Genomic DNA, 21,513 nt, shown 5'->3' on the forward strand with positions numbered 1-21,513 from the left:
TCACAGAGTGTAAAGCAAGTCTTAGAAGTGGTAGGAAAAAGCTTTTGTGCACAGGGCAAGTGCTGAGGTACAGAGCCAGGAGGGCAGAGACCATAGAACTATGTTGTCATCAGTGGGTCCTCCTCAACACGGGAGTGCTGGAAAGGCTTGGTCAGGAAACAGGTATCTCAGCGAAGGCTGATGAGAGATCTCCAAGTCACTAATAGCTGGTTGGGTAGCAAAGATATGGGAGAAACCTTGAAGGACAAAAATAGACACCACAACCTGTCCTCGCTGAAGATGTAGCTGTATCACACACGCAATGGCAGCTTGGTTTTGACTGGAGTTTCCACCCCACGGAAGCTTATTTCTTGTTGAAACTGGGTGACAGCACAACCCCCCCCTCATCCTCCCTGGGAAACTGAGCAACCCTTTCCCATAGAGCAGGAGGATCTCCGCCTTAATGATTGATATGTTTGTTCAATGCTATCCGAACAGCTAGTTTTGCTCTTGCTCCAGCTTGCTCTGAGGACATGACTGCAGACCACAGAGATCTCCTGCCCGAGTTTTCCATGGGCCAACCTGATCCACAGGTCTGGAAGGACATTGTCACCTTCGCTGAAGGAGTTCAAGTAGTGACCATCTAGCACAGAGGAAGATAGAACAGGGCACAAAGTGCCCCTAACTTTTTTGGGGTGGTATCACCAGTGATAACAGTTTTTCTTAGTGTATTTTTCTCTGTCAGCATGAAATACCTCTGTTTTGGATGTACCTATGTTTATTGTGGTTTTCACCAATGGGATTATTTTTTGTTTGTTTTCCTAAATTGAAACACACATGCAAGAGCAGGATGTGGCACTTTGTAAGAGATTTGTTTAATGACAGGTCCTTTTCCCCACACCCAGCTGAGGTCCTGGAGGAAGAGGGCTGATTTGGTATCTCAGTGGGAAGCTAAAACCACTCACATGGCATTTTATTGAGCACAAATGTCAGGACTCAGATCCAGGGCTGACAGCACAATCCAAGCAATCCAAAGGGCAGCATTCATTTACCTGCAAACTCTTCTAATTGGCTTGTGCAAACCAGAGTATGTTGTGGAAAACAGAGTATCTGCAATGCTTTTGGTGGATATAGCATGTAGCAGAGGAGCTGTAGTGTTTTGAAGAACATAGAGAGGATAGAGTGCAAAAATAGTTGGGGTTTGTGTATTTCTTTTTATTTTGTCTTGTTGTTCTTTGTTTTGTTTGTTTTGTTGTTTTGTTTTGTTTTGTTTTTGAGTCACCTGGGGTACTGAAGAAAATGCAATGAAACCCAAAGAAGTCTAAGAAGTATAAAATATTTTCAGGAACTTAAGCACCTACAAACACATACAAGAAAAGAGTGAAAACCATGCTGAGAAGTGCCATGGAATTAAGTAGGTATTTCATTATCAACTTGATGATCCAAGGCTCCTTTTATGCAGTATGATGTTACCATGCACTGACAGCCTTAACCACAGGTATCCAAGAAAGAACATAAATACAAGTAAAAGGTTAAGAAGTGGCAGGGAAAGCCACTGGCATGCAATTGCTAGAGCAGAAGACATGCAAGATATTACTGGTTGTCAAGAAGGGGAAACTTTCGTAACAGCTTCCCATTTGGGGCAAGCTGCTTATGTATGGAGCAGACATTCTAATGACTTCTAATGGCCCTACAGTGTTACATGAATGGTATTTCCTGTCTCAACACTCCTAAAGTGTTGTCCCAAGAAAGGCCAACATAATAAGTCCTCTCTTGTTCAGTGACCTGCAGAGTAAGATCAACAGTTGGTGAAAGGTCTTGCAATGCAGCAGATGTCAGGGAAAAAAAATCTTGTAAGTGTAATTAAGCAATAGAACAGGTGCCCAAAGTGTTGGTGGGATGTCCGTCTGTGGAGATGCTCTGAACTAGGCAGGACAAAGTACTGAGCAGCCTGGTCTGGCTGGAAAATTGCCCTGCTTTGAGACTAGGTAGAGACCAGAGACCTCCTAGGGTCTGTCCAACTTAACCCACGTCTGTATCAGAAAGAGCAAAGAGCAGCAGGAAAAATGTCGCACCTCATGATTGACACACACACAGTCTGACCACAGAAGACTGTTGATGAGGAAGCCTCCTGAGCAGAGACTTTGGTGGGACTAATCCCACAGGGTCAGGAGCTTTGCAAGGTGGGGACAGTACTGGGCAGCCAGGACTGCTCTGCTGAGCCACCCAGCTCCATGAAGCAGAGTCCTGCAGCAGCTTCCTACATGAAGCAAGGCATGTATCTGAGCACCAGAACTCCCCAAGCTCCTCCTGCTCAGCAGAAATGTCTGGCTGTCCTCTAGACTCACCATTCCCCATCCAGGCATCATCCGGAGGGACAGAACCAGGGATGCTGCTTTACCTCTGGGCAGCCTGGTGAAGTGAAGCAAAGGAGGGAAGGGCTTCGAGGTCAAAGTGAATGCATTACCTGTGAACTTCTTGGGTGTCATATCTGCCTCTTCTCCTGAGCTCTTCTGCAGCTACAAGGCCTCATGTAGTGCCCCAATTGTGCCCAAGAAGTTTGAAGTACTTGGTGCTGAGACAACATAAAGTTTTGTCCCCTCCTTACTCCATAAATTGCAGGCATGACTTCCTTCAAACATATAACATGAGTAATGCTGGGTGTGGCTGCATGTGGCTCTGCAAACCCTCCGACGTCCAGTGGTGTTTTAGGTAGTTCAAAAGACCTCACTGCTCCCCCAAACCCACAGGGCAGCCACATCTGCCCAGTAGCTACATTCAGGTGTCCGTGTCTGCTGAGACCCAATTTCGACATCACTGAAGGCATCATTCCAGAATCTCATGTCCTCTGTGCATGGACCATGCTTCATTATGCATGATGAAGCTTTTCAAGAGCTCATCACAGCACACAGAGACCCAGCAGTAATGCAGAGACCACTGGGCATGCTTGCTTCCAGCACTGCTCCTATATCACAGCCTTCCTACAGCTAGAGCAGGTGACACTGGCTGCACTTCAGCCCAAAGACAAACCTTCAGATGTCTCCAGAAGTCTCCTGCACAGGGCAGGGAGGCCCCTTTCACCAACCCACTGGTCCAGCAAGGGACCATCACAACCTGTCTATCCCAGTAAGATGCTGTAGCACCAGGTCCACAGGCTGCTTCCTTATTTTGTTCCAGAAACAAGAGTGGCATCCAAGAAAGAGGAGGTCACAGTAGCTTGACATCTATGATGGATCAGCAGTCAAACGTTCAAGTGAGATGCTGGTGAGGAACAACCAGTAGCTTTCACCTACAGGAACCAGCTGCCCTTGGCAGCTTGGCCGTTGAGAAGGGCCTCTGGGAACCCTGGAAACTTCAGGCCCCAGAAAGCTGCCCCAGTCCCTGGTCTCTGGGCAGCTCAGACCATGGCCATGGCACAGCCAAGACCGTGATGAGACCAGCCCTCTCGTGATGCTCATGGATCTCTCCCCCTGCCTCCAGAGCCCTTCACAGCCCTCCCTTGCTCCCTGGGGACCCCAAGGCTTTTGGCACATGACCGACAAGCAGTTCATCTCCTTTTCAAGCCAGCCATCCATGGCTTGCTCTTCCAGGAGACTGTGAGCCCCGGTAGCAAAATTGTGTTTGGAGACCCTTTATCTAGGGTCCATTAACACTGCTGGCCGTGGGTGTGCCACCCAACAGATTGTGAGAAGGCAGCTGTGGATGGCACTTCATGCTGTTTTCTGCTGGAAAAATAAATAAATAAATAAACAAATAAACAAATAAACAAATAAATAAATAAATAAAACACTCGTCCCTGGTGCATACGGATTGGGTTTGGACCACTGGGAATGGTTCTGAGATGCAGGGCTGTGGCTGGGGTGTGAAGAGCTACACCTGAGGACCACCAGCAGGAGCACAGCTCCCTCGCTGGCAGATGTCAGAAGCAATGAGAAGAGCCCAAGCCTAGGAATTACCTTGCCTGCTACATACTGATGGGCTAAAAACAGCTTTTGCATTTGGTTGCTGTTCAAAGACCAAAGCACTCGCTCAAACCCAGCTCCCAGCCTTGTCCCAGCACAGAGCCATCCCCCCAGCACCTCCAGCGTTGGAGACAACCTCCACCAGCAGATGTGGCATGACAGCCTTCCCCACCACCATGGCTCGAGGGTCCGATACTAATCCAGTCTTATGCTATGGACAGGCTTGGTGGCTCCCAGGCGTGGATGAGGCTTCCCCAGGCCTTGCTGCTCCCCTGAAGAGAGAGGACACATGTTTTGTACAAGCAGAGGCAACCCTGCTGTGGCCCTGCAATGTGTTGCTTGTGGGACTGTGGTCCCCACAGATCTCAGGAACAGGATTGACCCTTTTGTTCTCCAGCAGCCTGTGTCCAGAAACTCTTTCTCCTCGAGCTGCCCCTCACATAAAGACAGAGCTGTGTTTTATAGTGAAGCCAAGCTATAAAAGGATGCAGAGTGTGAACATCAGTGGAGAATAAGACTAGCTTTTGGCTCAGAGGATGGTGAGCAAACAACCAGCATGTGCATGGCCATTAATCAACAAAACCAAAGCCAAAGTCAAGGTGTGCTTTCCCTCACCAAGAAAGTGCTGAAAAATATGGAGGGACCTGAGGACACTCAGGGGGTTGCTCCACCACTCCGCAGCCCAGCATCAGTCAGTCCTCGAAGTTAATGCCATGCTTCTGCCCAGCTGCCATCCTGCAATGCTTTACAAAATAGCTTCAGAGAGAGCGGATGATGGGGGTTAGGCATATATCAATGGAATTGCACAAACCCTTGCTTCTCTCTCTGGTGACAAAGGAGGACAGCAATCCAGTCGCAGAGGTGCTCTGTTTTTGTTTTTTGTTTGTTTGTTTCCAGTAGTGGACTTCACACTCTACTGCTAACAAACCAGGAAAAAAATGAACTCGAGCTTTTTGTTAAATTAAACTCAACAGTACAGAAAAGCCTCTCCTGATGTTCTTCAAAAGGAGCAAAAATAAGCTTCATAACCAGCTAGAAAACAAGGAGGGAACTATAGAGGAGCTTATTTCTTCCCCTCTCACTCCTCCACAGCTGCAAAGAGAAGAAATGCAGAGTCAACCAAGGCATAGTGGCAGTGCTGGGTGGCAGCAGACTCTGGAGGTCTGTGGACTGACCCCAGCTCACATCAGGGCCAACTTTACAGCTGCAGCATGTTGCTGAGGGCCTGAAGCATAAATGAGGACTTTGCAGATTCTTCCAGCACATGGTGATGGTGTTTTGTGCTGCTGTCACTGAAAGAGTACATCTCACTTTCCTAAAATAAAGCAGCTTCAAGCCCTCGTCTTCATCTTAGAAAATAGAAAGTGTCTTGCAGCAGCAGATCTTTGTGCAACAGAAAGTCTAGCACAGATGAGGGCTACTAGGCAGGCTCCATATCCTTGCAGATAAAGATCTTGCTTGCCACAGAAACCTCTGCTGCACCTCTACTGAGCTTTCAAGTGATACCTGAACTCACCAGACTGCAGTCTGGGGCACAGGCCTCCATGCTCCTCCCCATCCACTGCTGCTCAGTGCTATTGAAATAATAGCAGAACATACTACATTGTGATGAGCACAGTGAATGCATACCACTGACCCAGCTGAAGCAGCACAAGTGTAGCTGGTGGCATTACGGTTAATAATCAGAGAATCATAGAATCACAGAATCATTAAGGTTGGAAAAGACCTCCAAGATCATCTGGTCCAACCTTTCCTAAACACCCCAAGGGACGGTGACTCCACCACCTCCCTGGGCAACCCATCCCAATGCATAATCACTCTCTCTGAGAAGAAATGTCTCCTGATTTCCAACCTGAACCTCCCCTGGTGCAACTTGAGGCCATTCCCTCTAGTCCTATCACTAGTTATCTGTGAGAAGAGGACGACCCCCAGCTCCCCACAGCTTCCTTTCAGGTAGTTGCAGCGAGCAATGAGGCCTCCCCTGAGCCTCCTCTTCTCCAGACCAAACAACCCCAGTGGCCTCAGCCGCTCCTCTCAGGACCTGTGTGCCAGGCCCTTCACCAGCTTCGTAGCCCTTCTCTGGACACGCTCCAGGGCCTCGATGGCCTTCTTGTACTGAGGGGCCCAAAGCTGAACACAGTTCTCGAGGTGTGGCCTCACCAGAGCAGAGTACAGGAGGACGATCACCTCCCTGGTCCTGCTGGCTGCACTAGTCCTGATACAAGCCAGGATGCCGTTGGCCTTCTTGGCCACCTGGGCACGCTGCCGGCTCATGTTCAGGCGAGCATTGACCAACACCCCCAGGTCCTTTTCCCCTGCACAGCTTTCCAGCCACCCTGCCCCAAGCCTGTAGTGTTGCATGGGGTTGTTGTGACCAAAGTGCAGGGTTGGACCGAAAGTGGCCTATCCCATCCTCCTGGCAGAGAAGGCTCCATCCCTGCAGAATTTCCACCCCGTGTGGCCATGGGCGAGCAGCACCCAGCCACCCCTCACATCTCCTCAGGGCTGTGGAGAACCACCAAATGTTCTCTCCGAGCCCAGCCTGGCCTCCACAACACCACGTGGATCCAGATGGTCCATGTAGATCGTCTCCCTCACAAATGCTTTCACAGCACCCTCTACTGCCCAAGATTTCTCTAATCCTTAGGAGATAACCATTCTGTGGAGAGCATTCAGGCCAAGACCTGTCTGCGTATGTGACCAGAGAGCATCCAGCTAAAGAGCAGGTAGCACGGAGCAGTCTAGGAAAGAGCAATTAAAGAGGCTTTGGGCAGGAGGCCTCCTGTTATGGAGGAGGTCTGCTCTCAGCGCTGCCCAAGGGGACTGGGGACTGTGGAGCCACTGAGGCACAGCAGCTTTGGTCCCCGTGCCACCAAGGCTGTGCACCCACCCAAGAGTATTTCCAGGAGCACCCCTTGGCAGCACAACTAGTGGGCAGCAGCTTGCATGCTGGGCATTGACAGTCTATGAGTAGGGAGGGTGCTTGGTGCCCCTCTCTCCCCTAACTCTCTTGCCCTGGCACCAGCTCCTGTTGTGGTTTTCTTTGCAGAAAGCCCCTCCAGGAGCAGGAGGTTTTGTAAGGATTGCTGTTGAATAGACGTGACTTGGCCTCTATCAAAACAAAGAGAATTTGGCTTTGGTGTTTCCTGAAAGGTCATGTGTGTTTCAAAATATTGTGTTCAAAGCACAGTTTCAAATGACAACAAAAACTTTCAAAAGTTTGGAAAAAATAATCTCAAGAAAATTTAAGAGATTTCAGAATACATAAATTTTAAAATCTCTGAAAAATTCCATTTCAGAACCCAAGCAAGTCCAAAACTGCCATGTCTTCCTGTGGCTACCACTGCAGTCAGCAACAGCTTCAGATGATTCCTTGAACGCCCAGTGCCCACGAGGTAGAGGAGCTTTCTCCTACTAGTTCAGTGTCTCCTGCTGTGGTTCAGTGGTTTTCAGCCAGACAGAAGTCATACTCCCCTGCTCTATGGGCAGACAAAACTTGTGTGTGTTGGAAATTTGCTACCATTACTCAGGCCAACTCACACTAGTCCTGCTGGGATTTGATACCTACCAGCAGCACAAATGATAAAGCAGTCCAACAGTTTGATTTGTGGTTGCTTTCGAGTAATACCCTCTTCTCTCTTCCCTTTAGTGGGCTTTTGTTGTTGCAAGAGGAAAATAAAATAATTTTTAAAACCTATGAGGTAAGCCTGGCTTTTCAGCTCAGAATTCTTTATTTCTCTTTTAATTTTGTAGATGGATTTTTTTTTTTAATTGCTGTTCTTCTTTCTTTGGACAGATGAGAGAATTGTGTTATTTCTCCAATAACAAATGCAGCCAGTAGGAAAAATAAAGTAACATATTTTTTAGGAGAAAGGAAAGGGCAGTAATCCAAATATCTACAAGTATGTCAGGTCATAGAAGAAGGGTGTCTGAATGCATTGATTCTTCCCAACACAAATGCAGGGCGCATTTCAGGACGTGTTCGTGCACTTGTAGCTGTGCCACCATCATTGCTTAAATGATAACGTATTTATGATAGTATATTTGAGACAGGATAAGAAGTGCCGCACAGGAGCAGTTGGGAGAGAGGAGTGAGAAACTGAGAGAGAACCGGCCCTGCAGACCCCAAGGTGAGTGCAGAAGGAGGGCAGGCTGTACTCCAAGCACACAGCAGCAGTTCCCCTGCGGCCTGTGGAGAGGCCCCTGGTGGAGCAGGCTGTCCCCCTGCAGCCCATGGGTCCCACATGGAGCAGATCTCCACGCTGCAGCCCGTGGAGGAGCCCCTGGTGGAGCAGGTGGATGTGGCCGGGAGGAGGCTGCAGCCCATGGGGAAAATGTGCTACCAGGGACCTGCAAGGCTGTCACAGGGAGCACAACACATTCCAAGCCTGGGAGCATAGATTGTGTTGTGATGCTGAGTCTAACAAGCCCCTGTGCTGTCTCCCTCACTAGGTGGTATTCGGTATGTGCTGTATACTGTGGACCCTCCCTGTTCATTGCCAGAAAATGGGCTAAAATTGCAGCTGCCTGATATAAATCCCTTCTGCAATGTGCTGGATGTCTGGGTATACAAATGCACTCCAGATGTCCCATCCACTACAGGCTGCAACATGCACAAGTCTTATTTCTGCAGATGGCAGATAAGCCTCTGAGTAAGAAAATGTCGATGCTTCAGGAGATCTGATTGTGGCTGATTTTACTGGCTTGTTCACACCTTAATAGTCTATGCAATAATTCAGGGCTGATTGAGGTCGTTCTGGAGGCCTTCCAGCCTGATTTTATCAGTGCTTGAGGAGAGGGAGGGAATACTCATGGGGTTGCAGAGATGGCAGTAGTGAGATATGGGCTGGGACTGGTGCAGAAGGGACCCAGGGGACACGACTCCATCCTGGTGGCGTAGCAAGCCTCAGCAGATGTTCTGGTCCTCTCTGGAAAGTCCCCATCCCACACAAGAGTGCGCTGAGGTCTGAGGTCACTGGGAACAACTTGGTGAATGTTTAGCTCCTGTTCTTCTCTCTTGCCATCAGGCTCAAGTAATATGGAAAGTAATATGGGAAGTAACACAGACCCAGACTTGGTGTATGGGACCAGGAGTAGCCATGGCTAGATCAGGAGACTCTCTGAAGGCCTCTCCCCAAGGAAAGGTGAGTTGCGTCGGTGTTAATATACGCTGGGGGGCAGGAGTGGTTTGTTGTCAACATACTTGGTCCTGCCTTTCTGCCTTTCCTCCTCTCCCTGCAGGGGAGAAATCAGGCTCTGGGCTGAGTCACTGCTCGTGAGAGGTGCGGCTGGGAGAGCTTTTGGCCCTGCCTTAAGCTAGTCGTTAGTGAAAACCAGTCATTACAGCTTTGGATTGAGGTGGGCTTATCTAGGCTTCCCAAAGAGCTCCTGTTTGTCATTTAACAAGCTCTGCTTGACCAGATCTAGCAGGTATTAACGTCAGGAGAGACGACAGGAGCCAGACCCCAGATCATACTGCTCCCTCTAAGCTGGGTCATTGCAATATGCAAGCGCGTAGGCAGCTTGGCGAGGGGTGGAGTGCTGGCTTGGAAGGCAGTGCTGCCAAAAATCCACCCACGGCCCATGCCAGCCTTCGCCAGCTCTGCAGAGCCCCCCTGGCAGCGGTGGACTGAGGACACTGCCAGCTGCGAAGCGGTGCAGCCCACAGGAGGCACGCGGGGCAGGCTAACATCTCCTAACAGGGGCCACGTTAAGTGCACGCCGACACATGGAGGTAACCACGCAGGTGGGGGTGGCCGTGCACAGACACCCAGCAGAGAAAGTCACCTCATGCAGTGCTCCCGGCAGGCGTCCCACGTGCTGTGTAAGAAAGGGCACGTCCTCCCGATGAAACTGCTCCCGTGGGAGTGCAAGGCAGCTTCATCCCCAGCCCCTTCCACCCCGGTACAGGCAGGGAGCGGTCTGGCAGCAGCACGCTGGCCCCATGGAGGCCATGGGCAATGTCAGATCACACTGCACTGCATTGGGTGGGAATGGCCTATTCGCCATGTGTCTCTCCTCTTCTGGGTAATATTCCCACGTGAGCCTGGATAGGAAGGGTGTCACCTTTTGGAGCGATTCCAGTTCTTGGGTAAATTACACATTAGTGGGAGAAGGGATTATGGGGAGTGGCGACCTGCGGCACTGCCAGGTGCGCGGAGCAGAGGGATAACAGCCTGGTGTGTGGGGGGAGAGTGCAGCACAGAGAGCACGCTCCTCTCCCTCCTGCTCGGCAGATCCTGGGACGAAGGCACCTGTCCTGCTGCAGCAGACGAGCTGATGGGTAACCGTTCCTCCTTCTGTGCTTGAACTGCGTCTGTGTGGGCGTCAGGAGAGAGGTGCAGTGAGCTGAAGAGTCCCGCGGAGGGGGGGACAACAGAACAGTTGTTTTCTGCTCAAGGGAGGGATGGTGGGGATGCTCAGAAGTCAGGAACGTGCTGCTGGTGCAAGAGGTTTCTCTCTGCTGCTGAGCCAATGGTCCTTTGGCTGCCAATTTACAGAGGGGTTATTTTTCCAGGTTGGCTGTTGCAAGGGAAGGTCCGTCCTGAGCTAGGCTCTTCCCTTGAAATTGCATGCTATTCCCGTGACGTTGCACCGTGAAAAATGCTTTCTATCTCTTTCTGTCTCCCCTTGCTTTGCTTTTCAATACAAAGCAACAAGACAGACCCAGGCATCTTCGGGAGTGGAGCCATCGGCAGCACACACAGCCGCTACCCTGCTGAGCCTCCCTCCTCTGCCCGCTGGTCCTGGTGGCCCTGCCCTCCTCATGAGCATGGTGAGAATGGCCCTGCAGCTGCCTGTGGCTGACCCCAGCTGCCATGGGCAATGCAATGCCTGGCAGCCCCAGGTGCTTGGGTTGGATGCAGGGAACCCTTCTCCCCCAGAGCAGGGAGGTCCCTGGGGAGGTGGGGGGTCTCCATTGGCTGGGCCATGCCACAACCACCAGGACCCAGTGCTGGTGATAGCCCTGCTGTGAGTAGGACATGGGCAAAGGACCTCCCAATGCCCCCTCCAGCAGCACAGCAGTGCTGGTGTGATCCTGCCCACATCTGCTCCAGAGACAGCAAAGGGAGTAGGTGGCCTTCTTCCCCTCTGTGCAACCACCTCCTGCAGCAAGGAAAGCCAGTTACTCCAGCCAGAGAGAGATGATGGAAACCTGCTCGCTCTCCTCCTTTCCTTGGCCAGCAAGATATTTTGCAGGGAGGCAGTGGGGTGGATTGCAGTGGGGTTCGGCCGGGCTCATCAGCTGGTCTCCATGCTGCCTCAGTGTGACCACAGCATGATCTGAGATCCTTTCTAGCCCTGAGCATGCTGACTTGATGCCTGTGCTGTGAAAGCCACACACATGCAGGAGCAGTGGGGCCCCCATGCGGGCTCCTCAAAAGGCCTGAAGTCTTGGTACAGCATTTGTGCCATCAGGAAGAAGAGAAGGTCTCCTGGGACAGTACATCATGCTGGTTTGCAAACAAATCCAAAGTGTCCTAAGGTTTCTACAGTCTTACCTCCAGCCATAAAGAGAGCCCAACCAAAAGTGTTATAAACAAAACCTCCATTATCCTAAAATTTAAAATCGTGTGATTTACTTCTGACTAGTTTGGCTAGTTTAACCAAATTATTCTGATTATCTGAAACATCATTTAAAATGAATAGTCTGTAATCCTCTCCTCAAAGACCAGGAATGCTTAGGTGGGTACAGATGTATACGTGTATGTGCATGTAAATACTTTTTCAAAATACGAGGCTCTGATGGAGAACGTGATTAAAATGTGATGGAGTTTGGACCCTGGCATTGTACAAGATAAGCAAAATGAGCATTTCTTAAAACAAATTGGATGATTTCAACTTTAAAATTGTTTCACCTGTTGGGTGGTCAGATTAATCTACTAATAAAAGTATAGCACATGTCAAACGCCATTCCTGTCTCCTGTGCCAGCAAGACCAATGTCTCTTATTCTCATTATATTGACACTGTTTTGCAGAGAACCATGATGTGGCTGTTCATCACCATTGCTTGTTTCATCTGCAGCACTGAAAAGTGCAACGCAAGCCCCGAGGTGTTCATGGATGTTGTAAGTCCTGCCTTCTCTCTGCTCTTTTCCTGATGTGCCAGCCCCTAAAATGCTCAAATCTTGGATATGCAAGTTATGTACTGTCACAGTCTAGATAGGAGCCGTGGTCTCTGCATGTGTATTTTTACCAGAGTTTGGTGCCAGAGGTTTATTAGACCTTTTGTCTACCTGTGTATATACACACACAGATTTACAGCTGGCATTTATGGGCAGTCCAGTCTGGGTCAACTGGTTTGGTCCAGACAGCTGTCTCAGGCTTGGAGCTTCACTCTCATTGCTGCCTAGCTCTTCATAGGCATTGACTGCAAAATAAAAGTCAGCCCTGGGCCTTTCTTTACTAGACCTGAGTGAGAGAAACTCACACCTGCCAAAACTGTTAGCTGAAGTCATGGTATCTCCACAGCATTGGTGAGGGGACATAGGGAGGTCCCTACACCACCCTCCTGCTGACAGCAGGAGTAACCAGATCTGGGACAGGGTGGCCGGGGCTTAGTGTGGCATCTCTCCAGGATGGAGAACCCTCACCTCCCTTCGGACCTATCCCATGTCGTCCCTCCTGTCCTGCAGGGTGAAATCGTTCGCTACCACGGGTACCCCTATGAAGAGCACGAAATTGTGACAGATGATGGTTATTACCTCACCATGCAGAGGATTCCTCATGGTAGGAACTCGGGAAGTTCAAGCACCTCCCATGAAGCAGAGACACAAGGTTCCAGCATGTTTTGCGTCCGTAAGTGCCACAAGAAGGTCTGCTGGGTCCTGGGGCCTCGAAAACTTTGCTGGGCTGGAGGAGGCTATGGGAAGGTCTGCCTCAACATGGGTGGGTCCTCAGATAGGCATCCTTCCCTGTAGGATTAGCCTCGGGAGCAGAAGAAATGCAGGTGCCCACCATGCCAACCCTGTTGTTCCAGGAGGATCTACCCAAAAGAGGAGGGGAAAGATAAGGAAAATGAATGAGGCAAAGAAATCTGTCCCCAGACTTTACTCCAGTCCAAAGCCAGACAAACCCATGAGCTAAAGTACAAGGGAAGCTGGAATATGGACCCATGCACCTGGTAAAGGTATTCCTTGTAGAGCAGCTAAGAGACATATATTACCAAAAAAACACCACATGTCCAGTCCAATGCCATCTCTCCATTTTGATTGCTTTCTGCTCCTGACTTGAGCCATTGTTTCAAAGGGAAAGGATGATGCCCCGATCTGGGCAGGGTGCCAATCTCCTGGGAAATGGGAGGACTGACATATGAACATGGCAGATGAGTGTAAAAAGCCAGATTTCTGTTCAGGTTACTTTGTCGTCTTACAGTGAGGGTCTAGAAAATAACAGAACAAAGAGAAGACGAAAAAAAAAAGAGGAGGAGAGGAGAGGAGAGGAGAGGAGAGGAGAGGAGAGGAGAGGAGAGGAGAGGAGAGGAGAGGAGAGGAGAGGAGAGGAGAGGAGAGCAGAGCAGAGCAGAGCAGAGTAGAGCAGAGCAGAGCAGAGTAGAGCAGAGGAACTTTTATATCAATCTTTTCATTGTGCAGCCTGTGGTAGACCTCCTGTTTGAATTCAGATATCCCTACGATGACCTATTGTGGCTGTGAAGTTGGACCTGCTTTGACCAGGGAATTGGAGCGGTCCTTCCCAAATTGAATCTTTCCATGCTCTCTTCTACTCTCTTCCTATGGCAGTTCAGGCTTTTTGGTGCTGTGTCAAAAAAAATGTGGTTTTTTTTTTTTTTTTTTTTTTTTTTTTTCTGGGGTGCTGGAGTTTGCCCATATGGATTGAAGTGGGCAGAAATGGGTGGAGGATATGCTTCTGGCCCCCTCCAGTACCTGTGTCTCTCGTGATGGGGCTGTGCTGTGATAGATATACACAAAGCCTAGACTATGCTGGGTTTTTGGTGTCTCCTGGTCAGACACTGAGCCAAACAAAAGGCACAAGGAGGAGGCTGGTCTCCATACAATGGGCACATTCAGTGTCCAGACAGACATGGGGCATGGTTTCCTTCTTCCTGGGGGCGTAATTTACCATGCTGCATTCAGTGTGGAGTCCCACCTTTTTTTTTCAGCTTCATTTTATCAGTTTTCTCTGCCCTGGGCTTACCAAAGAGCCGACACATTCACCAAAAGCACATCTCCAAAGAGGCTGAAGGTCACAGGCAAATCATTCTCCCTACACTGTAGTCAATTCTCCAGCGGGGCGCTGACAAAGCAGTATCTGAATTGTGATTAGAAAGTTATGTTAGTTGGAGAAAATGACCCTTTTCTTCTTTCTTCAGCTCCAAAGCCTGCGGTGCTCCTGCAGCATGGCCTGGTGTTGGAGGGCAGTAACTGGGTTACTAACTTGCCCAACAGCAGCCTGGGCTTCATCCTCGCGGATGCTGGCTATGATGTCTGGATAGGAAACAGCAGGGGGAACAGCTGGTCACGCAAACACAAAGAGTTTGAATACCACAACGAGAAATACTCAGCTTACAGGTATTTTCAATGAAGCTACAGAAATGCCATTAGATCTGCCCGGGAGTGCTTTCAGAAGAGTAAGCAGGTATCCGGTACTGTGTTGGGCTCCTATCCCTGGCCCTGCAGTTTCCTTAGACTGGAGAAGTGGCTCCACCAGCACAGTTGCACAAGCTGCCATTGGGCATAAAGTTTACTTCCACCACCAAGACACGACCGGGGTGCCCATATCTGCTAGAGACCTAGCAAAAATAGCCCTCCCCAAATAGTCTTTCCCTAATTTAGCCTTTTCCTGCAAACAGATTCATCCTCAAAGGTGTTCGTGCAGCTGGGGCTCCTCAAGGTGATAGGAGCAGATGGCACTTTCCAGAGCAAATGTACTAATCTTTTATGGGGACAAATAGCAAATAAACTTTGCAACTCAGAGGTGGCAGCACAGATCCTGCATACATGCTGGTGTGAATACTACATGGCAAAATTTGTCATGACATGCCTGTTACTCTCATCATTCTAATAGTTTAGTTACATGCCCATCTCTGTTGCAGCTTTCATGAAATGGCCATGTATGACCTTCCAGCAACAATCAACTATATTTTGCAGAAAACTGGACAGGAGCAGTTATACTATGTGGCTTACTCTCAAGGCACCACCACAGGTACTTATGAGGGCATCAGGATTAGGTTGGCTGTGCACCTCGTGTATAGATTTATATTATATTTGTGTATAGGTTTATATTATATTTGAGCAGTGGTGGTCCAAAAACTGTTGCAGCATTGGTTTTTGATTAATTCTGCTGTTGCCAGAGCCTGAAGAAGGGCTTGTGGGAGCTGCAGCTGGACTCAACATTCAAGCTGGGAGCTGAAATGCATCAGCAGTAAAAGGTCCAGGTCAGGTCACCAACATGCTCTTGTTCTTGCATGTTAGAGCACTTTCTAGGGACTCATCCAATGGCATCAGGGAGCCAAAACTCACACATAAATAGCAGGGCAGGGTCTGATTCCTTCTCACTCCCACAGGTTTCATTGCGTTTTCTTCCATTCCTGAGCTGGATCGCAAAATCAAGATGTTTTTCGCTTTGGCTCCTATCACCACAAGCTCAAACATGAAGTCACCCTTGGTCAGGGTGTTTGACCTTCCTGAGGGTCTGGTTAAGGTAGGTTCTTGCCACACACTCACCTGCTTTCCTGGTTTTCCTGTTGGTCAGTCCTTGGTTTAGCACTTGAGAAAGGTCCCACCAAAAGGAAGGTTTGCCCTGAAACACATGAACTGAGAGGGAAAGGTGAAAGTCTCTTTCATTTCCCTGCTCTCTGTCTGTCTTTTGCATTGAGCAGGGTACATTTGTACTTGTAGTCTTGAACCTGGGGAGCATTAAACCATGTAAAACATCATGCTGCCCAGTCCTAACCAGAGAAGAGTTATTTCTAGATATTGTTTCTGGATCCTTCCTTCTAGAAGAAACTTCTTCTAGGAAAGATCCTGGCTCTTCCAGGGCCCTGATCTTTTTGGAAAAGGCGAAATTACAAAGCACAGCAAAGTTGTGGGAATGCAGACAGCAACTTCCAGGGGTGAACAGATTGCTGGGGAACATCTGGAAGAGAAATAGGAGTGTGGGCCCTTCCAAAGGGCAGGGACGGAGCTGCTGACTCACTTCCTGCCACGCTCACACAGCAGGCTTGGGGGCATAGGGATTCACTGCTGACAGGCACCTCCATGTCACATCCCAGTGGCACAGCATGCTTGCAGCTGCCAATCCAGAGCAGATGCACAGCAAGTTCAGGTGGTTGTAGATGTCCCGGTAGACGGAGCCTTGCTCCCCATTTTCCCGACCTACGTGGCCACACAGAGCATGCCCATGCCAGCATCAGCCACACAATGTAAGGGTCCTGGTCCCCATTTTTGGTAGCCAACATCTCCTGAGGGTTGTTCTGGCTTTGTGAGCTCTCCTCTGCGTGCTGCTGAAGCATTGTGAACCATGCTGACTGATGCCTTTGCATTTCGTAGTTCATTTTAGGACACATACTGGTCTTCGATAAGGGCGAGATTTTGCAGCAAGTGACTTCCCGTCTGTGCGGCTACACATTCTTTAAAAGCTTTTGCTCTTTGGTCCTTTACTTGCCTGGTGGGTTTACCAACAGCTTAAATGTGGTATGTATGCTACAGATTACTTATTAAGTGATACAGTTTCTCATTGTTTAAGCCTGATTTGGCTGTGCAATCCACGTCAGGGGAAGCACGATATCCTGTTCTCACTGCCTGTCAGAAGTGGGGCAGGCTGTGGGGCTGGCCACCTGCACGGCAGACGCCCCAGTGCAGAGATTGTGTGAAACGTTCTGGGACCCCGGGACTCTTAACTCACTTAAAATACTCCAAGACTTGATGCACGTAGTGCCTCAAAGCCAATTAAAGCAGCACCGTCAGCTAGCTGCCTTCACCTGCCTTTTGCATCTTTCATTCACCGAGAAATCTGCTCCCAACAGGGCCAGCACTGCAGCAACCCAGGTTGCTCATTGCTGTGTCCAGGTGAGCTGGGGCTGTCCCTGAGGATGGAGACCCCTCACAGCTTCATGTGGGGAAGGGCTGTTTCCTCAGAGCCAGATCCTGTCACAATCGGCTCCTGCAAGTAAAATCAGTGACAGGTCCATGGAGATACCAAGGTTGGTCATGGATAGAGTCAGAGCTAGGCCACTATTTCTCAAGGAAATTGATGATGTTATTCCTTAATTTTCCAAGGAGGGAATGCTTTAGAAATAATGTGTAGAACTACTGTGATGTGTTGCACATTGTCTTTGCAACAGGGTCCTGAGCACAAGATACAGAGTTTTACTTTGATTTGAAAACCGCATAGACTGGTAATGTGACCCAGCATCCCATGAAAATTGCCAGGCTTACCGAAGGGATCTCTACAGCACCCTTCATGCTGCTGTCTGTCTGCAGTGTGGGTTTGCATGACATGGGGCTGAGCCTTGTCTTCAAAGAGATAAGATGAAGCAGTTTGTGCAAATGAGAGCCCCAGCTAGCCTATGTGAGTCAAAGACATTGTATTGCTACTGAACAGGATTAAATTTATTTCTAATGGGATTTCCCCCAATGCAGAGAATAAATATCTCCATGGTTTCTTCCAGAGCCGCATAGATGTCTACTTGTCTCGCTACCCTGATTCAACATCCCTAAAAAACATGTTACATTGGCGCCAGGTAATATTTCCTGCTGTAGAATAAGATAGCATGCAACCAGGAACCATATTCTTCTCTCTAAGCTGCCAAGGACCTCCTTTCATTACTTAGGTATAATCCTCCATTACTTTCCCTGCAGAGCTCTATGAGAGAAGGGGGAAATTTGGCATGAAACAGTTGTGCAGATGCAGTTCTTTTGGCCACAACTTTCGACAAAAGATGACCAGAAGACTTTAGAGCTGCTAGGAGATGGAGAAGGAAGGAAAAACTGGTAATAAACCAGAACAAGAGATGTTAGAGTAAAGGCTAAGAGATGAGGGTCAATAGATCCAGTATCCAAAACAATTAATCATTGAAAACATGCACAACTTCTGTTGGAGACATGGACCATGACAGACAAAGGAAACTTGCCCAGAGTTAATGACATGTGCCTTTTTTTGAGGGTAGCTCTTGGATGTGTGTTAGGTGCACTGTGTGTTTCTGGGGCTTCAGCCTCCAGGCATCTATGCTCTGCAGCTCACCAGTCACCCAAGAGAGGAGAGAGGAAAAACGTGAGCAATGCCGAGGGAACTTACAGGCCATGCTGAAATCTTCCTGGGAGTCAAGCTCTCCTTGTGAATGACAACATCACACACAACAAGCAGCATCCTCGAGCCCTGGTGGCAGGAGGGAGCAGTGGGGTCCCCTGGCTACCTCCACCATGCAGCTGTTCCCTCTGATGGCTGGCAGCAAGCCCCAGAACTGGGCTCCAGCAGCTGAACCTCCTCCAAGGAGCAGGGAGCTTATTGCACAGAGCTGGTGGAATGTCCTCCTTCTGCAACCATTGATTCCTGTTGATATAAAAAGTGTTGGTCTGACTAATTAAGTGAAAATGAAGCATCCTGTGTGACAGCACAAGCATGACAGGAAAATACAAACTGGGTACACACAGAGATAGTAGCGCCATTTGGATGGACACAGCTCATGCTTCCATCCCAGAGGAACATGAACTCTGGTCCCCTGCTGACCTTTGAAATGATGGCACACCCAGTGCTTCAATACAAAACCTTCCTAAAGCATTTCTGTTCAGTTTCAATCAGTTTATTACCATTTAGAAATGAAATACATAATTTCTAGGGCATCAGCATGCTTAATTTGTCTATCTTTTGTGCTCTTAATAGAATATGCAGTCAAAAACAGCTTCTCACTGATATTTGAAGCTGTGCAGGGGTAAATCAGCCATCCACCCTTCCTCACCTGCTTTTATCTTTCTCATGGTCTCATGCAATGCATGGAAAATAAACATAGCTCTCCTCTTCTAGCTCTATCAAACAGGGGAATTCAAATATTATGATTATGGCAGCGACAATGTGCTTCATTATAACCAGGTAAGATAAATTCATTCTCATTTGTCAGTTAGAAAGAAAGAAAAAGAAAGAAAGAAAGAAAGAAAGAAAGAAAGAAAGAAAGAAAGAAAGAGAAAGAGAGAGAAAGAGAGAGAGAAAGAAGGAGAGAAAGAGAGAAAGAAAAAAGAAAGAAAGAAAGAGAAAGAAAGAAAGAAAGAAAGAGAAAGAGAGAGAAAGAGAGAGAAAGGAGAGAAAGAGAGAAAGAAAAAAGAAAGAAAGAAAGAGAAAGAGAGAGAGAGAAAGAGAGAGAGAAAGAAGGAGAGAAAGACAGAGAAAGAGAAAGAGAAAGAGAGAAAGAGAGAAAGAGAGAAAAAGAAAGAAAGAAAGAAAGAAAGAAAGAAAGAAAGAAAGAAAGAAAGAAAGAAAGAAAGAAAAAAGAAAGAAAAAGAAAGAAAGAAAGAAAGAGAGAAAGAAAGAAAGAAAGAAAGAAAGAAAGAAAGAGAAAGAAAAAGGAGGGAGGGAGGGTGGGAGGGAAGGAGGGAAGGAAGGAAGGAAGGAAGGAAGGAAGGAAGGAAGGAAGGAAGGAAGGAAGGAAGGAAGGAGAAAAAAGCAAACGACAATGAAAATATTGCTGTGACTGAGACTGAATTTTATGGGATTTATGGAATTTACCTTGTCATATGGGATTGTACCTTTCTTATAAAGAAGAGTTGTGTGATGTCATTCATTGGTTATTTTTTGTCCCTCTGGTGAAATGTGTGGGAGTGCAAGACATAGTCAAGATCTGCAGTGATATTTTCTGGGCCATTTCTCCAGATAGGCAAGAAATTCCAAGCAGCAATCAAGAACACTTTGTATCTTCAAATTGTGACTTCCCAGGCTTTTCTTTCTCAGTAATATTATTTATCTTCCAGAGCACACCTCCTTTCTATGAGCTGGAAAATATGAAAGCACCACTTGCTGCATGGTATGGCGGCAAGGACTGGATTTCAGCCCCTGAAGATGTAAATATAACACTGCCTCGTATAACCAACATGGTGTACAAGAAGTATATTCCTGAATTCGTCCACTTCGACTTCCTTTGGGGTACGCAAGCATATGAACAAGTATACAAAGAAATTCTTGAACTGATGAAGAAGAATGCCTAGAGTTGGAAAAGTGGCAGTAATTGTTCATTTCTTCTTTGTCTTTGGGGGCTTCTTTTATTTGAAGAAAAAAAAAAAAAGTGAGGAAAAAAAGAGGTGAAAAGGTTCATTAAACTGCTGCACTTGTTGTGGGATTATATTATTCTGGCAAGTGAGGAAAATAGGCCAATCCCATGATCAGAGAATCACATGGGATTTAGGTTAAGTAGGTGGAGGTCCTCGCAGAAGTTGGGCATGGACTTTCGACTCTGAGTCTCTCAGGTGCCTCACGCACATGGGTTTCCAGCAACAAGCAATTTCTGTGGAGCTTGGCTCTTGGCAGCTGCCGTAGGCTCTGGCCTCCCTGTGGCTGGGTTCCCAGCTGCGAACAACAGGATAGCAGCTTGGCTCTGTTGTGCATGCTGGTGTTTCAAGTGCGCTCAGACGGGACCACACAGTTCATTGCTTTACAGTCAGAAGGAGCTAAAAACTTTCTGCTAGTAATAAAAAGAGCTAGTACTGCTGATTCAGGTGACACCAAACTTGATCATACACAACAGTGTTTTCAATAAGCTGTACCGAAAAAGACCATTTTGCACAATTTTATGTAATAGTCCCAAGGTACAAACCCAGATGGAAGAGTCACTTTTTGCTGAGTCTCAGAAAATGCTTTGGTTTTCCTTACGTGTGAGAGAGAAGAAGAGTCGGGAGTCTAACTCTGTTCTTAGCCTCTGGATTACCCTTCATAATACAGTATTGATTAAGGGAGGAATGGTGAATTTGCCTGTTTGTGCAATGATATTCTTAAAGTATGTCTACAAGCAAGCAGGGCAAAGGATAAGGCACTTTTCCCACAAAGATGTATGAAAAATAATAATAAAGCAAAAAGGGTCCACTGGGCTCTGTGTGGTTGTACTGCCTTAAACCTCTGGAGGAGCACAGAGGTTTTCAGCACAGACCTCTTGTTGCATGCAAGCGAGGGACTGCAGCTTATCCAATCCTCCCCCTGCTCAGGGACAGCTTTCTGTGGCTTGCAACACTGGCAGGTGCCCGCTGTCCACAACGCCCCCAGCATCCACGCACCCTGAGGGAAGAGGTGGGTGGCAGAGGGCAGGATTGAAGTTGAGGAGAGGTGCGGAGGGGTAGGAATGCCCTCCCCAAAGGCAAGCTGTGGGTGCTAGCAACATGCTTCCATCCAAGTGTCTAGAGGTGGTGGGATGAGGCTGCTGGTGCTGGCACGCATCCCTGTAGGACAACTGTAGCAGGCTCTGTCTGAGTCTAAGGAAATGATCAAAGGAGACCAACTGTAAAAACATTCACTCCCCATCCTTAAAGCTAGAACAAAAAAGGACTGGGCAAGGTAATCATACCTCCCACCAGACCAGGTTGCCCAAAGCCCGATCCAAACTGGCCTTGAACACTTCCAGGGATGGGGCATCCAC

The 21,513-nt window shown here is 48.2% G+C and overlaps 1 protein-coding gene across 2 annotated transcripts; it reads left to right on the top strand.

Moving 5' to 3' along the window:
• Positions 1 to 8,657: 8,657 nt before the first annotated feature.
• Positions 8,658 to 20,966, top strand: LOC121073201 (lipase member M-like). Of its 2 annotated transcripts, none has more exons than XM_040563960.1 (11): positions 8,658 to 9,085; positions 10,595 to 10,716; positions 11,921 to 12,010; positions 12,578 to 12,740; positions 14,272 to 14,470; positions 14,995 to 15,104; positions 15,466 to 15,602; positions 16,451 to 16,594; positions 17,572 to 17,643; positions 18,924 to 18,989; positions 19,862 to 20,966. In XM_040563960.1, the coding sequence occupies exons 2-11, from the start codon at positions 10,708 to 10,710 to the stop codon at positions 20,093 to 20,095; spliced, it is 1,224 nt and encodes a 407-aa protein (XP_040419894.1). In that variant the 5' UTR covers positions 8,658 to 9,085; positions 10,595 to 10,707; the 3' UTR covers positions 20,096 to 20,966. The 2 variants fall into 2 exon arrangements, with proteins under 2 accessions (XP_040419894.1, XP_040419893.1); XM_040563959.1 differs by lacking the exon at positions 8,658 to 9,085 and adding an exon at positions 9,315 to 10,224.
• Positions 20,967 to 21,513: the final 547 nt, after the last annotated feature.

The sequence above is a fragment of the Cygnus olor genome, chromosome 7 (assembly GCF_009769625.2).
Source record: "Cygnus olor isolate bCygOlo1 chromosome 7, bCygOlo1.pri.v2, whole genome shotgun sequence".
In the NCBI taxonomy this organism is placed as follows: domain Eukaryota; kingdom Metazoa; phylum Chordata; class Aves; order Anseriformes; family Anatidae; genus Cygnus; species Cygnus olor.